The sequence below is a fragment of the Aotus nancymaae genome, unplaced genomic scaffold (genome assembly GCF_030222135.1).
Source record: "Aotus nancymaae isolate 86718 unplaced genomic scaffold, 86718_ANA_hifiasm-v0.15.2.pri h1tg000029l, whole genome shotgun sequence".
Lineage (NCBI taxonomy): Eukaryota > Metazoa > Chordata > Mammalia > Primates > Aotidae > Aotus > Aotus nancymaae.
In genome coordinates, this window is record NW_026988442.1 from 33307407 (window position 1) to 33331967 (window position 24561).

A 24561-nucleotide genomic window follows, 5' to 3' on the forward strand; every position below is an offset into this window, starting at 1 on the left:
TGTGAGCTGGTTATTATTTTGGTGTTGTGGTAGTGGTGGGTTGTGTTGGTTCAGGGGGGTTGTTGTTGGCTTTGTTTTTGGATGCACCCTTAGCCTGTCTCCCCATTAAGGTCTGTGTCAGTTTTTCACAAATGCACACGGCAAGTTATTTCAGCATGTGATTTATAAAATAAAAAGCACTGAAAATCAGCACAACATCCATAGTTGTAATTTGTGTGTGCCATGGAAACATAGTAAGGATGCTTTTCATTTTCATTTAGAGAATTTTATCTCTGTAGCTATGTTTTGAAGCATCTCACACCAACCTAAAGTATATTGCCATATTTTACCTTTCCATTCCCCTTGTCTTGACATTTATAATGGCAAAGGAATAAGTTTTCTCTAAACATCTTCAGGTTCTTTGTGGCAAATAACATATACCCGGTAACTAGATTCAGCAGCAGAATTGATAAGGGGGTGGGAATGTGCATAGACTCTTAGTGAGAGCGAAGGAATCTGCAGTGAAGGAAAGCATCCCGGGACAACACTGAAATCACCTTGCCGGCCTGCTGATGACCAGGGTCCCAGCACCTCCGGTCAAGCTTGTGACGGACTGAGACACAAGCTTTGCTTAAACACACCCATCTCCCAGACAAAAGCAGCATCCCCGATCCCCTAAAGCAGCTTTCTACGCCTCCCTGGTACATTCCCTTTTGCATTCTGTGTCCCTGTTCAACTGAGAGCACCAAGGGAAATAAACCATGCCTGCTTTCTTCATCTCTGTAGCTGCAGCACCAACGGGGGAGTAGGTCACTGGGGCCAGGGTGTTTTCATGAGGCCCTCTTTTCTGCTGCTCCAGGTCCCTCTGCAGGCTGCTCTCATGGCCAGGAAGGAATTCTCCATGGCTCCTTTCCTCTCTCCCCCATTATTCTCATAGAAATCAGAGTCTAGCACTGGTGAATCTGTTTGGCTTGACCTAGGCCTGCATCCTGGCTTAAAACATGCTGGGAAGTTGAGTTCTGACTTCTAGAATGGAGAGGCAAGACTCACGACCTGGACATTTCCATAAATATAAAGAAAAATATTCAAACGATATTTGAAGGTCACAAATATGTAAGATGGCCTCTTTACTGCAAAACAGCCCCCTCTATATGCAGCGTCTATGTGAAGTGGTTTCCTGGCTCAATGCAATGTGCCTACTGGGTTCTGAATAAATCAGGGTTGTTGAGTGGATTGCATTAGGAAATTTATATTTTAATTCAAACATGTTCTGTAACTGCTACTTATAACAAGCACTGACTCCTTTCTTGATCTCAAAGTTGTTATAAGCAGGTACCCTTGAAATAAGCAGGTTAACTAGTGGTTTGTTTTATAAAGGTCTAAAACCACTGTGTACAATGAAGGGCTTTTAAAAATGCTATGCTTTTTGCCAGGTAAAAATTCGATTAAGAATTCAAACTAGCAAAAGATGATTCTATTTTGCCTCAAAGAGAGTGGTTTCCTGGGTTTTGTGTCATCTTGCTTTGCAACGTGTGGCCAATTCTTCAGGGGTTGCAGAGAGAAAAATCACATGCCAGATTCCGGAGTCATAGTGACATCTGGCGAAGAAAGGAGGGTTGCTCGGACAGTGAGTCCCCATGATCACAGTGTGTGTGGGTACTAGACCTAGCCAAAAAAACAAAACCAAACAAATAGAATGCAATAAGTTATGGACTCTTGTACATTGTAATGGAGTGAATTCCTCAAAAGCTTATGTTGTATTATATATTACTGTATTAATCTCTAAATACACAGTCACTCATTTATTCATGCACTGATTTATTCATTAGTTAACAGACGTTAAGCACCAACTTCCCCGTTGGTGCTGCAACTACAGAGATGAAGAAAGCAGGCATGGTTTATTTCCATTGGTGCTCTCAGTTGAACAGGACACAGAATGCAAAAGGGAATGTACCAGGGAGCTGTAGAAAGCTGCTTTAGAGGGTAGGGGATGCTGCTCTTGTCTGGGAGATGGGTGTGTTCAAGAAAAGCTTGTGTCTCAGTCCGTCTATGCTGCCATAACTGAAGTCCTGAGTCTGGATGATTTATAAACAATAGAAATGTATTCCTGACAATTCTGGAGGCAGGGAAATCCAAGATCAAGGCACTTGTAGGTTTGGTGGCTGGGAGAGGTCCAGTTTCTCCTTCTAAGATGCCACCTTGTTGCTATGTGCTCTGCAGGGCTGAATGCTATGTCCTGACATGGTAGAAGAGCAGAAGAGAATGAACCCTGATATGGTTGGGCTATGTCCTCACTCAAAAATCTCATCTTGAATTGTAATCCCCATAATCCCCATGTGTCAAGGGAAAAACCAGGTGGAGGTAACTGAATCATGGGGGTGGTTTCCCCTACTCTGTTCTCGTGATAGTGAGTGAGTTCTCACAAGATCTGATGGTTTTATGTGTTTGGTCGTTCTTCCTGCATTCATTCTCCCACTTGCTGCCCTGTGAAGAAGGTGCCTTCCTTTCCCTTTGCCTCCCATCATGATTGTAAGTTTCCTGAGGTCTCCCCAGCCATGCGGAACTGTGAGTCAATTAAACCTCTTTCTTTTTTAAATTACCCAGACTTGGGCAGTTCTTTATAGTAGTGGAAGAATGGACCAACACAAACCCGTTCCCTCAAGCCCTTCTAGAAAGGACCCAACCCCACTCTTGAGGGTTCTACCCTGAGACTTAAAGGCCCCCACCTCATAATACAACTATGTTGGCCATTACATTTCAACATGTGAATTCTGGCGGATACATTCAGATCATACATTTTTCCTACATGGAGTAACATAGACGCTGAGTCCTGAGGTTGGATAGAATGTAGCTGGGTGAACAATAGGAAAAAGGCATCGTAGGCAGCAGGAAAAGCAAGTGCAAAGGCCCTGAGGCTGGAGGGAGTGTGTAGCATTCACAGGATGGAGGCCCAAGGGAGTGGAGCACAGTGAGTGAGGGGAAAGATGGTGCAAAACAAGGTCAGGAAGGGAGGCTAGGCCCTGGTAAGAAATTTAAGTGCAATGGGTAGACAATGAAACGTTTCACAAAGCGTTATGGAAAAACCATTTGCAAAATTGTTTAGCTAAATACAAACTGGAAATACTTTACACTATCCAGCACAATAAGAATCAAAAGAAGTGCAAAATATTCGGAAGGTGGACTTGAATGAGTCTGGGAATAAGTGTCATGTTCCTCGGGTGCCCTCTGCAGGCGCCAAACCGAATTGCTGTGTGGTTCTGGGGATTTGCTCCTTCTTGCCCCTCCGTCCTCATGGCCAGTGTGGAAGGGGAATCTGATCAAAAGTTTCCTTTTTAAATCTTAGAACCAGGAGCCTGGAGCAGGTGTTGCAGGTTCTGGAGGGCACCCAGGCGTGTACTGCCAGGAAATGATCTGATAACCTCATTATCGCTCTGCGACAAAATCTAAATTAAACTGGGACATGTCTGGACAATTTTGTAGCTTACATACCAATTCAAATAGGTTTTTTTTTTCTCTTAGTTTTCAGTCAACATACTGACCATTTCTGTCCTTATATCTTCTTCATAGGTGTTCATGATGGTAATTGCACAGTCTTTTATTATAACTGTATGAGTTCTTATTGGAGCTATAGATAGGATTTATATTAATAATACTTTGTAACATCCTGTATAATTTACTTATATATTTTGGTTATGATCTTTTTTTCTATCCACAGAATGTAAGCCACAGGAGGACAAAGGGTTTTGTCTGTTTTTTTCAGTGTTAAACCCTCAGTGCTGAGCACCTGCCCTTCTTGGTCTAATCAACATGCCACAGTCCTCAGAACCACTCCCGCCAGATTCGAGCTCTTTCTTCCCTGAATTCATCCCAGGGCTGCAGTGTCTGATGCTATGATTTTGGTTGGTGGTTTGTTTGCGAGCCATAAGCTTCATGATGCCAAACACCTTGTCTGCTTTATTTTTCTACTCGCAATAGCATCTAGCATGGAACAAATTTCAAACAGATACGTACGCAAATGCTCTCATTTAGGTATGTTAGAACAGAGGGCTGGGGGTTACAAGTTCGTAGACCTGGAGGGCCTGACAGGTGAGTGCACGGATGGGCAGGTGCTCTACATGTACCTGTGTGTGCTCTGTGAGTGGGAGTCTGCTGGGCCTAGGAGAAAGCCTGCTGGCTGAATGTGCCAGTCCAAAGTGGCACCAGCAGCTGCCATCATGCAGAAACACAGGTGCAATGTCACCAGGACTCTGATTGTACTAGCTCAAGAAAAACTAAAAATCTCAAATATTTGTTCTCTTAAAGACAAATACCATATGGGTCAAAGAAAACACAGCTTGGATCCAGTCAGTGGATGGCCAGTTTTCAACCCAGCGTAAGGGAATGTCTTTTCAAATGCTCATTGTTGATTTTACTCCCTGACCTGCCAAATCCAAATGCTTCCACTTGTACCCATGCTTCTCCCCAGAGAGCCGGGGATAGTCCCCAGCTGGAGAAAGGACCAGAAACAAATGTCGGAAATGCTTCGCATCAGGAAATGAGAAGATGCTCAGCAGAAGACTTGAAAGTCCCTTTACCATGCAGACTTGCAGAACTAGTTTTTCTGCTAGGAGAGAGATTAGCTCAAAGGATGGCAAGGTCAGGGGAGAGGAGAGGGACAGGAATGGTGAGAAACAGAATGACGAGGAAAGCCTCTAAAGCAAGGGGAAGCCAGGGGCTTCAGAAGGAGCTGAGTTAGCAGCAAGACTGCCGAGAGTCACCATCGTCCTCTGTCCAGATTCAGTGGCACTGCCCTGAGCCCAGAGATTCTCTGCCTAGTGCCTCTTCTCTCTGTTTTTGCATGGCCTGTGTGGGGAACTAATACTGGGAGAAGTGTCCAGTGTCTTGTGATAGTGATGGAATAGACATCTGATTGGAGCCATGGCTTCTTTGAGCTGCGGATCCAGCCCAGTCATCCCCTACCTCCATATCATCTGTTAGAGGAGACAATGCCCCCTAGCCCTTCTGTCTCTGGAGCCCATGTCTCCTGGTGCAATCTCTCAGCTCAATGACTAGTTAACAAGGCACTTGGACATGAAGGAGGCGTGGTGATGAATAAGTGAGCCCTGCGTGAGGCAGCCTCCTCAGGGCTTCTCAGTGGCACATGTATTAGCATTTGGACCAATCTGACTTTATTATTATCATTGACATTCACGTATTTATTTTTAATTTTGCGGGTACATAGTAGGCGTAAATATTTACAGGGTATGTGAGTTATTTTGATACGGGCTTACAATGTGTAGTGATCATGTCAGGGTAAATGCTGCATCCACCACCTCAGGTATTTATCCTTTGTGTTACAAACAACTCGGTTACTCTCTTTTAGTAATTTTAAAATGTACAATAAATTATTATTGACTGTAGTCACCCTGTTGTGCTATCAAATCCTAGATCTCATTTGTGTAACTATATTTTTGTATCCATCAACCATTCCCACTTCCCCCTCCCCTACTACCCTTTTCAGCCTCTGGTAACCATCCTGTTCTCCATTTCCATGAGTTCAGTTGTTTTAAGATTTTCAGCTCCCACAAATCAGTGAGAAGATGCAACATCTGTCTTTTTTTGCCTGGCTTACTTCACTTAACATAATATCCTCCAGTTTTATCCATGTTATAGCAAATGACAAGCTCTTATTCTTTTTTTATGGCCAAATAGTACTCCATTGTGTATAGGTGCCACATTCTCTTTTTTCTTTTTATTTTACTTTAAGTTCTAGGATACATGTGCAGAACGTGCAGGTTTGTTACATAGGTATACATGTGCCATGGTGGTTTGCTGTACCTATCAACCCATCATCTTAAAGTGTAATAATAAAATTTAAAACCAAAATTTTGGTTTTAAATTTTATTATTACAGTGTAAGTTCTGGGGTACATGTGCAGATCATGCAGGTTTGTTACATAGGTATACACGTGCCATGGTGGTTTGCTGTATCCATCACCCTGTCATCTACATTAGGTATTTCTCCTAATGCTCTCCCTCCCCTTGGCCCCCAACCCCTGACAGGTCCCAGTGTGTGATGTTCCCCTCCCTGTGTCCATGTGTCCTCATTGTTCAGTTCCCACTTATGAGTGACAACGTGTGGTGTTTGGTTTTCTGTTCCTGTGTTAGTTTGCTGAGAATGATGGTTTCCAGCTTCACCCATGTCCCTGCAAAGGACAAGAACTCATTCTTTTTTTATGGCTGCATAGTATTGCATAGTGTATATGTACCATATTTTCTTTATCCAGTCTATGATTGATGGGCATTTGAGTGGTTCCAAGTCTTTGCTATTGTAAATAGTGCTGCAGTAAACATACATGCACATGTGTCTTTATAGTAGAATGATTTATAATCCTTTGGGTATATACCCAGTGATGGGATTGCTGGGTCAAATGGTATTTCTGGTTCTAGATCCTTGAGGAATTGCCACAGTCTTCCACAATGGTTGAACTAATTTACACTCCCACCAACTGTTTATCCATTCATCTGTGGATGGACATTTATGTTGCTTCTGAATCTTGGCTGTTGTGCATAGGGCTGCAATAAACAAAGAGTGCTTCTCTTTGATATACTGATTTCCTTACTGGGGTTATATACCTAGCAGTGGGATTGCTGGATTATATGGCAGCTCCATATTCAGTTTTCTGAGGAGGCTCTGCACTGTTCTTCATACTGGTTGTACTAATTTACATTCCCACCAACAGTGTACGAGGGTTCCCTTTTCTCCACATGCTCTCCGGCATTTGTTACTGTCTGTCCTTTGGATAAAAGCAATTTTTAGCTGTGACGAGCTGATATCGCATTGTAGTTTGGATTTGCGTTTCTCTGATGTTCAGTAACGCCGAGCACCTTTTCGTATCTCCGTTTGCCATTTGCATGTCTGCTTTCGAAGAATGTTTATTCAGATCTTTTGCCCATTTTTAAACGGATTATTAGATTTTTTTTTCCTATTGAGTTGTTTGCGCTCTTCATATACTTTGGCTGCTAATCTCCTTTTTCTTGCCTTATTTCTTAAATATTAAGTTCAATATTTATTGTGCAAATATTTTCTCTCATTCTGCAGTTTGTCCAATGTAATTTTAAAGTCCTAAAGGAATTTGATTCGATGACCCTTCAGTACGTCATAACCTGAACTTCTTAGCTGATTTTATGGGCCTCTATGTCAGATGGCACCCAAGGATGTGTCACGTTAAAGCCTCTTGGTTGAACCCGTCTTCATCTTCACCTGCCTTTGGCCACCTGCTCCACCCCAGCAGCCCCCGCAGTGGCCGGCTCCACGCCAGCCATGGTGTGCGGACTTGAGGCGTGCAGAAGCCAGCAGGGCTGCCTCGGGCTCCAGTGCCTTGTGCTTACAGCCTTATGCCTTGTTCCTCCCCCTGGGGGCTTCCCTGTGGAAGGTTGAGGTGAGAACATTATGGGAACCTCAATGAGCAACCTGGAAGTATCTGGGAGTTAGGTCCCTGTGGGGCCAGCTTTTAAATGGGAGGCAGGAACGGGCAGATAAGAGCTCTCCCTGGCTGAACTCTCCTGTGTCCTGGTTAACACAGCTTCTTACAGGACAGTCCCCAGAGAGGGAGCAACCAGTCATGCCTGATACCAAGCAAAGGTCAGCTTGGTGAGGCCCCCTGCTGTTGGTTCTGCTGCCTTCCCTGACCTGCTTCATTCTGCTTTTTCCTTGCTCTGCCTGCCCTGGGATGGTACTCTTTAATGAAGAAGCGTATCCAAATCCTTTGCCTTGGGCTCTGATTTAAAAATTCCAGCTAGGATGACTTCTAACCACTGTCATTCTTCTCCCCCAGGGTGCTTTCCAATTTCTACATGTCTGAAATGGATGCTACAGCCTCAAAAGGCAGCACTAATAGCGGCCATGGGGGTAGTTAGCCGTAATACTGAGCCAGGGGAGTTCTTTAAGAGGAGATTTGAAAGATCGTAACTTGGGCAGAGGAATTTCAGAGGCAACTGGGCTGAACTGAGAAAGTAATCATAGCTACATTTCCTGAGCGCTTACAATGCGTTTTATTTGCATGTATTATCGCTTCTACTCTTTGCAACAACCCTATTAGAGACACCTTATTATTTTAACTGTGAAAGTAACTTGTCCAACATCAAAAGTAGAAAGTGGTGGAGGTATGATTTGTACCCAGGCAGTCTGGCTCCAGCACACACTTTATTAGTCTTAAATACTTTGCTCATGCAAGTCAGGTGACAGGAGCTCCAATCTCCACTATGAACTGCCCACTCTGGGACACATCTGACTTTATACTTAACTTGTAGTGATGTGTAAAGTCTGGTGCTTAGGAGAGTGGTTTCTGGAGCCAGGTTCACCAGAGTTCAAACCCAGGCTCTGGAACTTCCTGGCTGCTGTAGCCTTGGCCAAGTAACTTTGTCCTGCTGAAACTCTATTTCTTCTCCTGTAAAAAGGCCGAAAGTATTATATGGGATGGTGAGGATTAAAACATTTAGCAAGGTGGAAGCCACAGAATATGTACCCTGTCCGTTTTATATGTTACTATTGCTATTGCATTGATTTGTTTCCACACTGCTGATAAAGACATACTCAAGACTGGGTAATTTATAAAGAAAAAGAGGTCTAATGGACTCACAGTTCCACATGGCTGGGGAGGCCTCACAATCATGGCAGAAGGCAAAAGGCACATCTTACACGGTGGCAGACAGGAGAGAATGAGACAAGTGAAGGGGGAAACCCCTCATAAAACCATCGGATCTCAGGAGGTTTATTCACTATCATGAGAACAGTATAGAGGCAACCGCCCCCATGATTCCATTATCTCCCACCTGGTCCCTCCCACAACACATGGGAATTATGGGAGCTACCATCCAAGACAAGACTTAGGTGGGGACACAGCCAGACCATAACAATTATTATTGTTATTATATTATCAGCGAAAGGCAAAGCTTAACGCAGATGATGGTTTAAGGTCCCTTCTGTTCCTAAGAGCTATGAATCTGAGGATGGAAGTGCTTCTCTCTCTGAAACCCCCTCTGCTGCATTCACTCCTCACCATATAATTACATTTCCTCAAAATTCATGCTCTGTTGTTCCTCACCTTTCAACTCAGCCATTTCTCAATAAAAGTTTTAAAAAGTCAGAATTTTTTCTTTCTCTCTCTCTCCTTCCCCTGGTGTGGCCTCACCAAGGTCTAAAGCACGCCCAGATCTGGCCCCTGCCTTACACCCGAGCCTCGCTCCATGCTGCTCTTCCCTTTCTACCATGTCTCACCAGGCTTCTTCCCTCTCAGCCCTCCATCCCTGGGGTCCACTTTTGTCTCTTCTCCCCGTGCTGGGGCCTCCTATTCTCTTTTACCTTAGAGACCAGCTCCAGAGCCAGCCCCTCCATGCACTTGGTACCATTTGTGGCAGTTTTTCCCTTTATATCTGTCACCCTCTCCATCATTTGTTTCTTGCAATTTTTTTTACATTTAGCTCTGGAATAAATAGATGTCACTGATGGAGCATCTCCTATGTGCCAGACCCTGTGCTAAGATTTAACCCTGGAAAAACATCTTTATTCATCAAATACTTTTAAAGCACATATGAGCTGCACACTGGAAAGTCCCAATACTAAGGGTCTGGAGAGCCCAGAATTGGCAGGAGAGTGGGCGACGCCCTTGGCGGGGCGAGGTGGATGGGTAGAAAAAGCACAGGGTGCTATAAGGTTTCATCTCCCTCATTTAAACAAAGAGGGAATTGAGACTTTGAGAAAGGAGAAGGCTTGTCGGGGGCAGCTCTCAAGCTGTGGCCCATGAACCTCGGGGGTGCCTGAGACCTTTTCGGGACCCATGAGGGCCTCCCTTTCCCAACTGCATTATTTGTGTGAGGCTGGAGTTTTTCATACCTACAACTAGACAACTGAACAGTGTATTTGGAACGACTGAATGCGGAAGTAGACATGAGAATCGAACCTTCCATTAAGCCTGATATTAAAGAGATGAGTGAAAATGTAAAATGATGACAATCTTCTCAATTTTTTTGTCTTAGAAAATATAGTTGTTTTTAAAGTGTGATTTTTATGAGCATGGAATGGATTTTTATATTATTTTAAATGAATTAATACACACATTTAAAACATTCTGTTTTGATTTCTAATACAGTAAATATCAATAAATAACTCACATAAACAAAAGTTGTTTGGAGTCCTCAGTAATTTCTAGGAGTGTAAAGAGGTCCCGAGGAAAAAAAATTAATAATTGGGAGACACAGTATCAGAATATACAGTAACTGTTCAGTAATATTGCTGCAAATTAATTAATAAGATTGTCTATTCATAATAGCAAAGGCATGGAATCAACCCAGGTGCCCATCTGTGGTGGACAGGATAAAGAAAATGTGAAATACTATGCAGCCATAAAAAAGAACAAGGTCATGTCCTTTCCAGCAGTGGGAAAGCATGGATGCAGCTGGAGACCATTATGCTAAGCGAATTAACACAGAAACAGAAAACCAACCACTCATATTCCCACTTATGAGTGAGAGCTAAACAGTGGGTACTTATGGACATACAGATAGGAACGATAAATGCTAGGGATTCCAAAAACGGGGAAAGAGGGAGGGGAAAGGGTTTGAAAAATTACGTATGGGGTACTATGTTCACTGCTTGGGTACCGGGATCATTAGAAATCCAAACCTTAGCATCATGCAATATAACTGTGTAATAAACCTGCACACATACCCCGTGAATCTAAATTTTAAAAAAATTTTATTAAAAAATAGGAGTGCCTCCTCCTTTACGCCACTTGAATTATTAGGGCACATAAATCTCACACACTATTTGCCAAGGGCATTCGTTCCTAGCTGTTTTACAGGTAGGTCAATTTCTCAATGCAAGTCTGCGGGACGGATGGAGAAAAATTTCCCTTCCCTCCCCTTTGATCCCGCTCCAGCTGGGTCCCGCCGCGCTGAGCCTCTGGCGCGCCCCCTGCTGCCCGCGGCCGGAGCCGTTCGCCACACCCCCGTGTTTATGTCAGCCCACGGGGGTTGCCTGTCCCTTTAATTGGCATGTACCAAGTCCTTCCAGGTCACATTTCCTCCCTGCATCCCAGCCGCTTGGAATCATTCGCCAGAAGTCCAAGAGGAAGGAATGTGGAGGCAGTGTTGTATTTTTGCGGGGAGTTCTGGGCCGACCGGGAGCGAGAGAGCGCTCGGGGGCGAAGCGCGCCATTGCGGCCCTCCCCGCCACGTGCCGTAGTCCAGTCCCAAGATGGCGGCCACCATGAAGAAGGCGGTGAGTGGGGCGCTCGGGGCGTTGGATGTTTGGGCGGCGCCGAAGCTCAGCAGTCGGGTCCCGGACGCGGCATGCTGGGGGTGCTCAGCTCCGAATCCTGGCGTGGGGCCCAAGGCCCAGGCCGAGGCCCTGAGATCAGCCCCGCGGCGAGGCCTGCTTGATGACTCCCTAGAGCATTTTCCTAGACACCTGGCCGGCCGAGGCGGGGCTCCGGGTCTGGGGCTGGGGCCGGGAGCCTTGGAGGGCGTAGGGTCTCCTTCCGCGGTGCCGAGGGTGCCCCCGGGGAGTCTGAGGAACCTGCAGCCCCAGCCTCGCCCCTGGGGTGTGGGAAGCCGAATGTCCTGTTGAGTGTTGTTGGCCTTGATCCGAGCGCTGCACCGGGATTATCGCATTAGCCTCACGGGTCATGGGTAGCTACTGCTAGGACCGTGTTTACGAGTGAGGAAACTGAGGCCCAGAGATGGGGAGTAACCTGCCCCAGCTTACGCAGCTTGTAAGTGGGAGAACAGGTTCCTGCATCCCTGGATTATCAGTCCCCAGAGCCCCCTGTGTCCAACCCGGAGCTGCTTGTAGCCATCCTCGGTGCCCCTGCCTCCTCCAGGCTAAAACCAGTATTTATTGAGGATGGACGATGTGCGGGGCCCAACAGCCAGCCGTTTATCTGTATCCTCCCCGCAACTCAGCAAGTGTATGGGTTCCTCCCCACTTTGCAGGTAGGGAAATTTAGGCACAGAGCAGTTAGGGCCCCTAAAGTGAGTCAGCTAGTAAGAAGCAGAGCTGGAGTTCAAACTCAGGTTTGGTTTTGTTTTACGGAAATCACACCTAGGTGAGCACTAAGCAGGCTAAACTTCCATGTGGGGTTTATAATGCCTTGAATCTTCCCAGATGTGTAAAGATGGCTAGATAGAATAAAAAGAAAATTGGAGAGGGGGAAGGAAATAACGGCTGATAATTTGGGGATCTTTACAGTTTGCTAGGTACAGCTGTAAGGTTTTTTTTTTTTTTATTTTGCGTGTATTGTTTATCTTACGCTCTTTTGGGGGAGATACTGTTTTTATCTTTATTTAACAAATGAGAAAACAGGCATGGAGGCAAAGCTATCATTTAAACCACAGGCATTCTGACTGTTTTTTAACTGCTGTAGGGGATCTTCGATGAGAATCCCTTGGCTGGAGGGATTTGCGTTCATTGCACTTTTAAGACCACATTAGAACTTCCTTTGCCTTGCCCCTATCCAGTACCACAGTCTATGCCATCTGTGCCTGGTATAGGGTGACCCACTGACCCCTTTTATCTGAAACTGAGGGACTGCCAAAACTGGGAAAGCCCCAGTCAACTCAGGATGAGTTGCTCACCCTACTATTCTGCCATACAGAAAATCTTACTGAGTCCCAGAGTAGGGTCCAGGGCCACGGTGCTTCAAAAAAGCATGAAACTGTGAGATTCATGTCACCTTTAGTTTGTTAAATTGGGCCCGCTGGTGTTAGATATGGCCTTTAATTTCTTGGAAGATACTAGTTGTGGTTACTCCGTTTTATAGGTATGGAAACTGAAGTGCAGAGAAGTGAAGTAAATGGTACAAGAGGAAATGGCAGAAGAACGATTTGAACCCCGGATTTTGATTGCAAAATTTCTAATTACCAACCTTTTCATTACCCCTTTCATTGATTCAGTAGAATTTTTTTGAGCATGTAACATGGATGGTGTAGTCTCAGTTTTAAGTGGAGACAACTGTGGATTGACCAGTGAGGAAGTTCTTCTCCCCTTATTCTCATTGCACTGAAGACTGTATGTTCCAGGGGAGGGGCAGGCATTACTCAAATAGTCACACAGAAAATTTTCTCTGATGAGAACTGTGAAGGAAAAGTACTTACCAAATGAGGGCCAAAGTGAGGTCTGTTTTGAGATCAGAGAAGACTTTCTTGGGAAAGTGCCATTTAAGTTGAGATCTGTGAGATTATGTAAGGAGAGGAAGGGAAAGTTGGTTAGGGAGTGAGGCATTCTAGACAGGGAGTTTCTCGTGCAAAGACTCTGAGAATGCATTTAATACATGGAAGGCCAGATGGCAGATAATCAGGGGAAAAGAGTTTGAGCCATAATGGGAAATGAACTTATAGAGGGGTAGGTGGTGGCCAAAATATAAAGGATCTTCTGTATCTTTGGAGCCTTTAAGAGTCACATGATAGATGCAGTGTCCTCCTGTAGATGTTTCCATTGTTATGAACAATTCCTGATAGATTAGCTTACATATATACTTTGCCCCTTTGCCCTCACTAGGAAAAAACACACATGTATGCCAGTGAGTGAGAGTGAAACAGAGATAGATAGCCCTTTGAGTTTAATTAAAAGTAAATCATGTACAATCCGGAGTACTTACATTTGTAACACATTGTACCTCTCAACTGGTCATGACTTTGCGGGGGGATAGTGTTTAGATGAGATGATTGAGTCCTCTCATCTCTAAAGTTCTGCCTTCTAAGATCTAGTTCTCTTGACTATAAGGAGATCTGCACTTTTATGATTTCTGTTCATTATCCTACATGCAAATATTCCTCAGAGAGGCTACCTTTGACCTTTATCTAAAGAAGCCTCCTTCCCTCCCCAGGCCCCCAGAACTTTCTACCACTAAGCTGTTTTATTTTCACCATCACATTTGTCACCATCGAACATTATCTTGTTCATCTTGTTTTTTGCTTTCTTTCTCCACCAGGACGTATGCTTGCCATTTGTGTTCAGGAAGGTGGGGTAGTGGCTCTCTTGTCACAGTGCATGGCGTATAGGAAACAATATTGTTAAATGAGCAACTCCATGGATGAAAGCTGAATACAAATACAAAGCGAAAGTTTATATCATACAGACTTGGTAGATATGTTTTTAAAAGTAAAAATACAAGACCGAAATTGACCAGAATTGATTTCTAGGGACCCAGCTGTCAGTTCAGACTCCAAATAATACCTAGACTTGGCGTGGGGTGTTACTGAGTATGATTCAGTTTCCTCCTCTAATCCCAGAAGATACTTATTCTCAAGAAAAAGCCCAGGGAATTTTAATTTTTACCTTGGATCTCGAGCCCGCGTATTTCTCTTTGGCCTAGCAGAACTTTCTTCTAGATCTGGATCTGTTCTTTGTAATGATTTTTGATAAACAGTATTCAGGAAATAAAATGCTTAGCTATCATTTATTGAAAGCTGACTTTCTCCCAGGTATTCATTTTATCAGTCCTATAAGGAAGGAACGAGCTTCTCCATTTTGTAGATGAGAAACCTGAGGTGGTTTCAAATAATTGGGTAATTTGCCCAAGGTTCCTGTTTGCTTGGATTGGATTCTGGTCTGACTCTTTCCACCACTCTGTGTGCTGCTTCCGATACTACAGGATATGAGTTCTTCCTAGAGTTCTTGTGACTTTGAGAGTAGCTACCTCTGGTTTCCCTGAAGGCAGGAGTTACTAACCTTTTTGGGTTGTGGGTCCATCCCATTGAGAATCTGATGAAAGCTAGAAGACTTTCCAGAAGAAGTCACACACTGTTCATGCCATTTTGCATACAGTCTCAGGGTAAATTGCCCTCTCAGTGTCCATTGACCCCACCCCCCCAACCCCTCAATTGAGAATTACTCACTTCTAGGCTGGGTGCAGTGACTCATGCCATTTTTATGTCAATCTATCATATACATGGAAGGAGACTTAAAGGCCCGATAGTTCTTAAACTTGAGCATACATCAGAATCACTGAGGGTGCTTGTTAAGGAACAATCCACTTAGGCTGGGCGCAGTGACCTGTAATCCCAGCACTTTGAGAGGCCGAGACAGGTGGATCATGAGGTCAGAAATTCAAGACCAGCCTGGCCAAGATGGTGAAACCCTGTCTCTACTAAAAATACAAAAATTAGTCAGGCATGGTGGCAGGTGCCTGTAATCACAGCTACTCGGAAGGTTGAGGTGGAGAACTGCTTGAACCCGGGAGGTGGAGATTGCAGTGAGCCGAGATCGCACCACTGCACTCCAGCCTCAACACAAGAATTACCCACTTCTGGCTGGGCATGGTGGTTCATGGCTGTAATCCCAGCACTTTGGGAGGCCGAGGCAGGTGTATCACCTGTTAGGAGTTTGAGACCAGCCTGGCTAACATGGTGAAACCGCCCCCCCGCCCACTAAAAATACAAAAATTAGCTGGGTGTGTTGGCACCTACCTGTAATCTCAGCTACTTGGAGGCTGAGGCAGGAAAATGGCTTGAACCAGGAGGTGGAGGTTGCAGTGAGCCGAGATTGCTCCACTGCACTTCAGCCTGGGCGACGGTGAGACTGTCTCAAAACAAAACAAAACAAAAGGTACTTCTTGCCAAAATGCAGCTTCAAGAAATGTAGGAATAATGATCTAGGACAGTGATCCTGAAACAGAAGGCTCTGTTAGGCATCAGAGACACTGACATCTTACTTTCTGCTGTAAACAGCGGTCCACTGGGCGGTGTGTAGTATATTTGACTCACACATCAACTTTAGCCCTTTACCCCAGCGGGAAAACAACCATAAAGAACTGGAATACAGGGTAGTGTGTGCTGGTGGCTGTGGTTTGGTGGGGCTACAACAGGAAATTTCTGCTTTGGAAAGATGGAAAGCATAGCCAAATTCTCTCTACCACATTTTGGAAACAGTGTTTGAGTCTGATCAAGCATGACTGAGATTCAAATTCAGAAACCATATATTAGCTTCAGTTATGTGCCAGGCGGTCCTACACTGGATCCGTTCATGTGACTGGCTCTGTTGAGCCCTCACTAGGACAAATGGATCCATAAATACCTGTTAAGGTTTTCAGTATTTAAACAAAATGGCATATATTCTTCAGGCAAACAGGAACTCTTCAGAATTCTCTGCTGTCTATTTGCTTAGGGAATTGACAGTTGTCACTTTGGCAAATGACTTGTGTGCCGAGAGCTATACTTTGGTTTCTTTAGTGTAGCTCAGTGTTCCCCAACTTCCATATTCATCAAAATTATGCATCTGGTTGAACACTCAAAGCTATACATAGTGTGATGTAAAGGATTTTTTTCAGGCTATCTTCTGTGTTGCTGAGGTGGGGCATAATGCATGTGAAATTGTTTATTGGAATGAGAGCCTGACAAAGGGGAGGGCTGTGTTATATTTCGACCACTGAGCTCTGTGTTGATTGATACCGCCTTTCAATTCTGAGAAATAAAAGTTCACATATCTTAAGTCGATGGTCACAAGAGACCAGGTCAGGGATGGTGTGTGGATGTTGTGAGCTCATTACTGTTATTGCAAAATAGCCAAAAACAGTTCTTCAGTAAGAACTATTTTTATACACATACACATGTCTTTTCTCCTTTAAACTAGAATCAGGTGCTCTGGTTCTCATTTTATAAGTGGAGGGGAAACCCTAAGGAGAGTCTGGTTTTATTTTCTAGCTTTATTTTTAAAAAATTATATAGTACCTCCTTGAGAATCTGATGAAAGCAGACTTCGTGCTGCCTCTTCCAAATGTGCCTAAGCCTATGTGCACACTCACACACATGTACACGCTCACACAGATGCACGTTCACACTGTTTCCCAGAACTCACGGACCTGTCTGACCTCTGCAGCCAGTCTGCCCGGGTTGAAATCAAGCTCCACCACCTACTGACTGTGTGGCTTTGGGCACATTATATAAAGTTTGCCTCAGTTTCTCAATCTATAAAATAGTACTGGTGATCCTCCTTGCTAGGCTGAATTGGAGGATTAGCAGAGATGAGAAAGTACTTAGGAAGTTTTGGCACATAGGAAACTCTCAATCAATGTTAGCTGTTTTTTAAAATTTCAGGGGTATTATTTTATCCAAGTACTCTTTATTTGCAAATTTGTAAATTTAATCGCATTAGATATTAATTTTTAAATACTAAACATTCAATTTTTATCATGTTTTAGTGAAGTAGACCTTATTAAGACATTTAAACAGGTCCTACATCATTAACATAATTTTTGCTATGAATGGAATGTAGCTACTGAAATATACAGTGACCCTTTAGCCAGTATCTTGTTTGTTTTAAATACCATAGAAACCATCAGATTTTTATTACCACACTAAGCTCACGCAAGTTTTGGCTTTAGGCAAAAACAAACAAACAAACAAAAAAACCACTACTATGAGGCATTTACCAATATATTTGACACATAACTTTTTGTTTCCTGGGTTATCTTAATAGAAGAATGCTCCAACTTGAGAAATTCTGCTCTGGGCCAAAAGTTGGCTTTTTCCTATTCTTTTTAAAGAACTTATTAATTGTTCTTTATATTTGCAATATTCTTATAGCATAGGAAATATTTTATAGAGTATCAGAAAAGGTTATAGAATTATGAACAAACCTTAAGCTTGTGGAGCAAAAAATAAGGCATTTATCATGTTCTACTGTAAGAACTTCTTGTGATTCTTGACTATATGAGTGAACATAGTTTATTGAGTTATTGTTATTGTTGAGAAATATAAAAAGCTAACTGCCAACTTCTCCATTAAAATTTTACAAAAACTTAAAAACTTTTTTCAGGCTGCAGAAGATGTCAATGTTACTTTCGAAGATCAACAAAAGATAAACAAATTTGCACGGAATACGAGTAGAATCACAGAGCTGAAGGAAGAAATAGAAGTAAAAAAGGTATTGAAAATAATTATTAGAAGAATAAAAATTTTTTATACTGTAGCTACTTAAAACTGAACTCAGTTAACAAGTATATTTCTCTGGGCTGTTTGTTGCAGATGATGCAATCCACTCTGGTTAAGTAGAAAGTCTTTTTTTTTTTTTTTTTAAGGGATACGAGATAACTTATCGTTGAGGCGCTTGAGTCTAGACTGAGGTTCCAGGAACAAGTCTTGGAGAACTTGGCTGGCCATGGAACAGCTGTTGCCTCCACTGATCCCAGAGTCAGCTGTCTTCCCAATGAGGAAGCCACCCTTGCAGACCTAGGAACACCAAGCTACTGCTGCCACTGCCACCTACCCCTGTAAATCTGGGGCCTGTGTCCAGCCTGTCTCCCTTGAATTGAAATCCAGCTCATGTGCATTTGATTGGTGGAATTTATTATCACTTACACATGCTGGCAGAGCCTTCATTACCAGTGTGATTTACTTACACCCTATCAGCAAGCAAGGCTGAGAAATGTATGTTGGTTTTTTGGTTTGGTTTTTGTAGGAAGGCAGAATTCACAAAGTTGAAAATTGTTAAAATAGAAGAAATTTTGAGTGACCGTGGGTGCCTGCTGTCCACCGCAGGGTGCTTATAGAAATCTGAAAATGTCCAGAGGACAATGCGTTAGCTCTAACTGCTTGCCTGCGAAGTGTCATCTAAAACGTTATAAATTAGTCTCATTCTAATGTGGTAATACCTTTGTGAGGGGGTCCCTCAGAGAGTTGCTGTCCCCAGATTACAATTGGCCTTTAGCTTCTGTCAGAGAATTTTGAATACATTTTTCTGTGCCATTTTGCATTTATAGAAACAACTCCAAAACTTAGAAGATGCTTGTGATGACATCATGCTTGCAGATGATGACTGCTTAATGATACCTTATCAAATTGGTGATGTTTTCATTAGCCATTCTCAAGAAGAAACACAAGAAATGTTAGAAGAAGCAAAGGTATGTTCAAAGTTAATTCTGAAATTAGAATTTATATAATTATAAAGAACATGTAATTGTAGATGTAGGGACATAGTGGATGCTAACTATAGTTAACATTTACTGCCTTGTTATGTCCCACGCATGCTCTGATGCTTTGCTAGCAGGATCTTATTGAATCCTAACAGTGACCTGTTAATCCCAGTTTAGTGACAAAGAATAGAGGCTTAGAGGGGTTACAGGATTTATTCAGTGTGACACATAGACAGTGGTCTTCTGACTCCAGAACCTTGCTCAAAACTAAAACTATTTAGAAAACATAGCATATATTGAAGCAGAAAAGAAAAACCCTCTGTAATGCTACTACCCAGAGGTGACATTTTCATGTATTTCTTTTACGTTCTTTCTGACTCTCTCCAAAAAGTAGTTTGCTTCCCAGTTTGGACAGTTAATGTTCTAGGAGGAGCATTTTTGCTTGTTTTGTTTACTGTTTATTTGTACAGCAGATACTCATTGAGAGCCTGCTCTGGGCCAGGCACACAGGCCTTTTAAAAACATCATTTTTGATTACTGTTTAATATCATGTTGATGGATATCAACTGGGGTCATGAATCTTACTGTTAGCATTAATTTGTTTCCAATATTTCGCCGTAGTAATGTTACAGTGAGCATTCTTCTACATACATCTTCGTTGACATTTAGGAAATTGTTTTGAGGAAATAATTAAGAGAAGTATAATGACTGGGTCAGCATATGAGTTCTCTGATGATATCTGAGACGTTTGATACATGGTATGAAAATTTTCAGTTCACATGCCTTCTAACTATATGAGAGGGACGGTCACATTGCCTATGAAAGCTGACGGCAATTAAACCTTACCTAATGCTTTTGCTAATAACTTGATTGCTTAAAATGATAGTCTCTCTTCTTCAAATGTCATAAAAAGCAAAACTTCCTATGGATGAAACCCACATTTAGTAAATCTTGGGAAGAACTATCACTTACTCCTGTGTCTTTCCATGCAGAAATGTTATGTCTCCCTTATGTTTAAGTCTTTTCTTGTTAGTCAAATTTTGTGATTTTGTTCTTTTTATTTAACCATTTAAAAAATATTTTTACTGAAAGCATTCCAAAATAGTTTATGGTCTTTGTGGCTATTGTGAGTCCCCTGCCCCATACACAGATAGATACTGAACCTTTATTTTTTAACTCATTCATTGCTTCTGGAATGAATGAATTGAATACTTACTCTGTATCAGGTTCTGCCATGTACTAGGGATCATTGGGGACAACAGAACCTGCCTGGGCCCCGCCTGCATGGAGCATATAGTCTAGATGGAAAGAGAGAAAAGTAAACAAAATGGATAACGAGTAGAAAGTGGAATAAGGATAGAGGTGGCTTTAAGAACATAGGAAGAGGAGTCTATTCTAATCTGGACATCAAGGGCTCCCAGGGAAAGTGATGAGAGAACAGCTGAGGAATAAGTGGCTGTTAGCCAGAAACGGGTGGAGGGTGTGCTAGTTCTGAGAAGCAGCGTGTGTAAATGGCTATAGGATGATGGTGGTACAAACGTAAAACTGCAAGAAGATGTATCTGCTGGAGATTTGGGAGCACCTGAAATTGTGGCCACATCTTGGAGAACTCTAGTCAGTTGAGTGGAATAAATTGCCCTTTTTCTTAGCAGGGGTCAGCAAACTTTGTGTGAAGGGCCAGAAGTAAATATATTAGGTTTTGTGGGCTGCACAGTCTCTGCCATGATTACTGTGAAAGCAAGATGAGTGAATCTGTATGGCTGTGTTCCAATAAAATTGACAAAAACAAGCTTCGGGCTAGATTTGGTCTGAAGAACCCAGTGCAGAGTTTGCCCACCCCCATCCCAGAGCAAAGAGGAGCCTTCAGAGATATTTGGAAGAGAGAGTTATGACTGGACTTGTGATATTAAAATAACTTTTACTTATTAACTAGGTGTCTTCTTTTACTTATTAACTAGGTTTTCTCCGTATAGACATTTAGAATTTATCTCCTTTCTAGAAGTAGCCACATGTCTTATTTCTATTTCTTGTTTTGTAACAGTGATTCTCAAACTTGTAGCATGCATCAAAATCACAGTTGCCCACAGGTCATGTTAAAAATTCAGAGTGCTGGGCTCAACCCAAAGAAGCTCTTTCAGGAGGCCTGAAGCAGGGCCCGGAGTGTGTACTTCTAACCGGTTCCCAGGTGATTTTGTCCCTGATACTGGTCTGGGGGCCACCCTTTGAGAACCATTGGCTAGATTTCTAAAACAGTAACATTGTCAATATTAGATACTCTTTAGTTTCTAATGTTAATGTGTATTTGGTTTGTATGATTTCATATTTTCTGTCATGTTTAGGAAAAAAAATTGTTTTGATCCTAGCCAGGAACTTACGACTTGTTTTAACAAAGCATATATGTTAAAATTTATTTCATCTATTAATGGGGGATTACAAAACTGGTTTTATAATTGAAGAGGCTAAGTAGCTATAGATGGGTAGGTAGGTAGAAAGAATTGTCCTTTGGAATTGTACTTTCTTTTTTAACATTGTAAATTATAAACTGTTTATAATTCTATAAATGTATGGGGTGAATGTGATGTTATAACTCATTAATATAATGTGGAGTAATTAAATCAAGATAATTGACATGTATCACTTTGAATATTTAGAAAACATGTGACGATTCACTGGGCAAAGCTGCTCTGTCTTAAAAATGAGGCACCCTACCACTCTCTTCCAAAGTTTAGCTTCAGAGGCCTCAAAGTTAATGAAAATATCTGCCAGAGTTGGATCTTAAGTTGTTATTCTTAATTATTGGTAGTTGGTGGTGTGAGCTTCTATCATTTCCTGTAGTCTCAAAGTTATTTTTGTTGTTGGGAAGAGCTGGGTTAGAAGCCAGCAGGCCTAGGATAAACTGTTTATAGAAGTCTTTGTATTTGCTTCTTTCTTTATTAGGAAATGATAATTTAGAAATTATTATTATTATTTTTTTTACTTTTTTTTTTTGGATTAGCAGAAAGGGAGAAAACAAGCTTGATTTATTCTGTGATAAGCAAATACTGACCATGAATTTAAAATGCCCACATTCAGATATTTAGACCTAATTATCAGTGTTACTTGGCTGCCTGTTCAAGTTTAGAAGGTTCTTGACCTAAAATTCTTTCCAAATATTATTTTAGACACAGATGCTCAGAAATCGTCTAATTGAATAGAATTAATGTAAATTATTTTTTTCCAGAAAAATTTGCAAGAAGAAATTGACGCCTTAGAATCCAGAGTGGAATCAATTCAGCGGGTGTTAGCAGATTTGAAAGTTCAGTTGTATGCAAAATTTGGGAGCAACATAAACCTTGAAGCCGATGAAAGTTAAACGTTTTATAATACTTTTTTTATTTGTTTAATAAACTTGAATATTGTTTAAAATGATAATTTCCCTTCTTCAAATGACATGGAAAGCAAAACTTTCTTTTTTTAAAATTTTCATTTATTTAATGGAAACTTGCCTATTTTCACATGTCTTGCTTATTTATTTTATATTTTTAAAAGAAGACAGTATTCACCTATGTATTTTGCATAACGATTATATCAAGTCTAGGGGCTTTATGTCATGTTATTAAAATCAGTTAAGCAATCTTTTGTTTCTATATTATTTAGAACATTTGTTGTCGCAATTTTCACATAAGCAAATTTAACAGTTGTGTCACGTTTCTCTGTGTGATTTTAATTGCTGTCTAATGACTGGGAAAGCATAACTAAAAGACGTACAATCCTGCGTCCTTCCTTGTTTCACAACTAAAGCTTTGTCAGAGACTTCATTATATATATGTATATATTTTATTTAAATATATGTTACATATTATATTTAAACATACATATTTTTTACATATCTATCAATATCAGAGATTTGGGTAAAAGAATGGGCAATGTTTAAACATGTGGCTGCATATGGAGCTTTATAGGAACAGTGCAGAACCACAGAACGTTTTAGAAGCCAAGAGATGTGCAGAAAGAAATGTTTAGTGTGTTTTTGTTTTCAATTTTAGATTTTATTGTAGTGCTTTGTAATTAATTGGGGTTTATATTGATAAAGATGTGGAAGTTAAATGGCTATGTACTTAAAATGAGGCTTATTTCTTAAATAAAGGGTACATTTCCTCCTACTCCCTCCCAAAAGACATACATTTTGGGATTTGGGAGACCTAAGTGTATCAGCTTTCCAGCAGATGGCACTGATGTGCCAAAATGTGAATGGAAGGATCATACCACAAAAATGAGGATATTGTTAGGATTAAATATACCTAACTTTAGAGAAATATTTTTAATTTTTAGGGCTATAAACTGCATATGTATTTTTTGGTTGAATGTTTATAAACATGAATCAGGCTTAAAGATAGACGATTATATAATTTCTAAAATTCTTAATACTATAAAGGCAATTTTTTTTTAAGATGGCGTCTCACTGTGTTGCCCAGGCTTCAGTGCAGTGATGTTATCTCAGCTCACTGCAACCTCCACTTTCTGGGTTCCAGCGATTCTCCCACCTCAGCTTCCCGAGTAGCTGGGATTACAGGCGCGTGCCAGTACACCCAGCTAACTTCTGTATTTTTAGTAGATACAGGGTTTCACCATGTTGGCCAGGCTGGTCATGAACTACCGACCTCCGGTGATCTACCTGCCTTGGCCTCCCAAAGTGCTGGGATTACAGGTGTGAGCCACTGTGCCCAACCAAAGGCAAATTTTTTAATTGCTGTAAAAATCTTCCCAAATAGTGATATTCAAGTTCTAGAAAATGACTCTTACCAAGCTTATTTTTTTCTTGCATGCATTTGGTTAATGTTCAGTTAGAGAAGTGAGGCTGGGGAGATGAGTCAGTCAACTTGCAGTAGGAAATAAAATTAGAATAATTTGAGGAAACTCTAGCCAAAATAATAATGGTGCCAGGTAACCACTAGGGTCCTTTTGTACCGTCAAAGGCCAGGGGAGAGGGCAACTGCCCCCTTCACTCCAGACGCAGAGAAAGTTGCTCTTTATCTGGGGAGGAACATAGACAGCCTTCGACATCCCTGCAGTGATAGAGCCAGGGGACTAGATACCCTGACCTCATTCTCTCTTCCTGCAAAATCCACCTGGGTTCCACCATTGGCCAAACCCAACCGGAATCCTGACTTCTATGGTTCATAGAAGTCAATCGCCTGCAGGGCCTGGGAGGGGTGGGGAATGGACAGATCTGGGGATTCCCCAATGGAAGATCTAGCATAGGAGGGTGACTGAAGTTTAACCCTTTAGAAATGTTGACAATGAACACTCACCTGACATGGGCCAAGAGACTGAACTATGTAATTCACTGGGACTTTAAATTTTGTCCTGCATATTATCAAGAAAACCCAAATATCTAACATCAGTGGGATGGAAGGGTGTGATGTTGCTAACTTCATTTTCTTAACTTACCTGTGACATTTTAGAACAAAATTTAATACAAAAACCCAAATATCTAACATCAGTGGGATGGAAGGGTGTGATGTTGCTAACTTCATTTTCTTAACTTACCTGTGACATTTTAGAACACTACAAATATTTGATTCCCATTTTAAATTCATTTCTAAAGCCTTTGCTTATTTTTATGAATAGTAACTTCCCCGGGCTAGCTGTGAAGATGGGCGAACAGCATGCTGCATCTGAAGGGAAAGGAAGAAATGTCAGCTTCATCCAGT

General features: G+C 41.9%; 1 protein-coding gene across 2 annotated transcripts; it reads left to right on the forward strand.

The window, feature by feature from the left end:
* The first annotated feature begins 11048 nt into the window (after positions 1-11048).
* On the forward strand, positions 11049-22622 carry PFDN4 (prefoldin subunit 4). 2 transcript variants are annotated; one of them, XM_021669074.2, is made up of 4 exons: positions 11049-11238; positions 17773-17880; positions 18716-18856; positions 22089-22622. In XM_021669074.2, the coding sequence occupies exons 1-4, from the start codon at positions 11215-11217 to the stop codon at positions 22218-22220; spliced, it is 405 nt and encodes a 134-aa protein (XP_021524749.1). In that variant the 5' UTR covers positions 11049-11214; the 3' UTR covers positions 22221-22622. The 2 variants fall into 2 exon arrangements, with proteins under 2 accessions (XP_021524749.1, XP_021524750.1); XM_021669075.2 differs by lacking the exon at positions 11049-11238 and adding an exon at positions 12797-12814.
* Positions 22623-24561: the final 1939 nt, after the last annotated feature.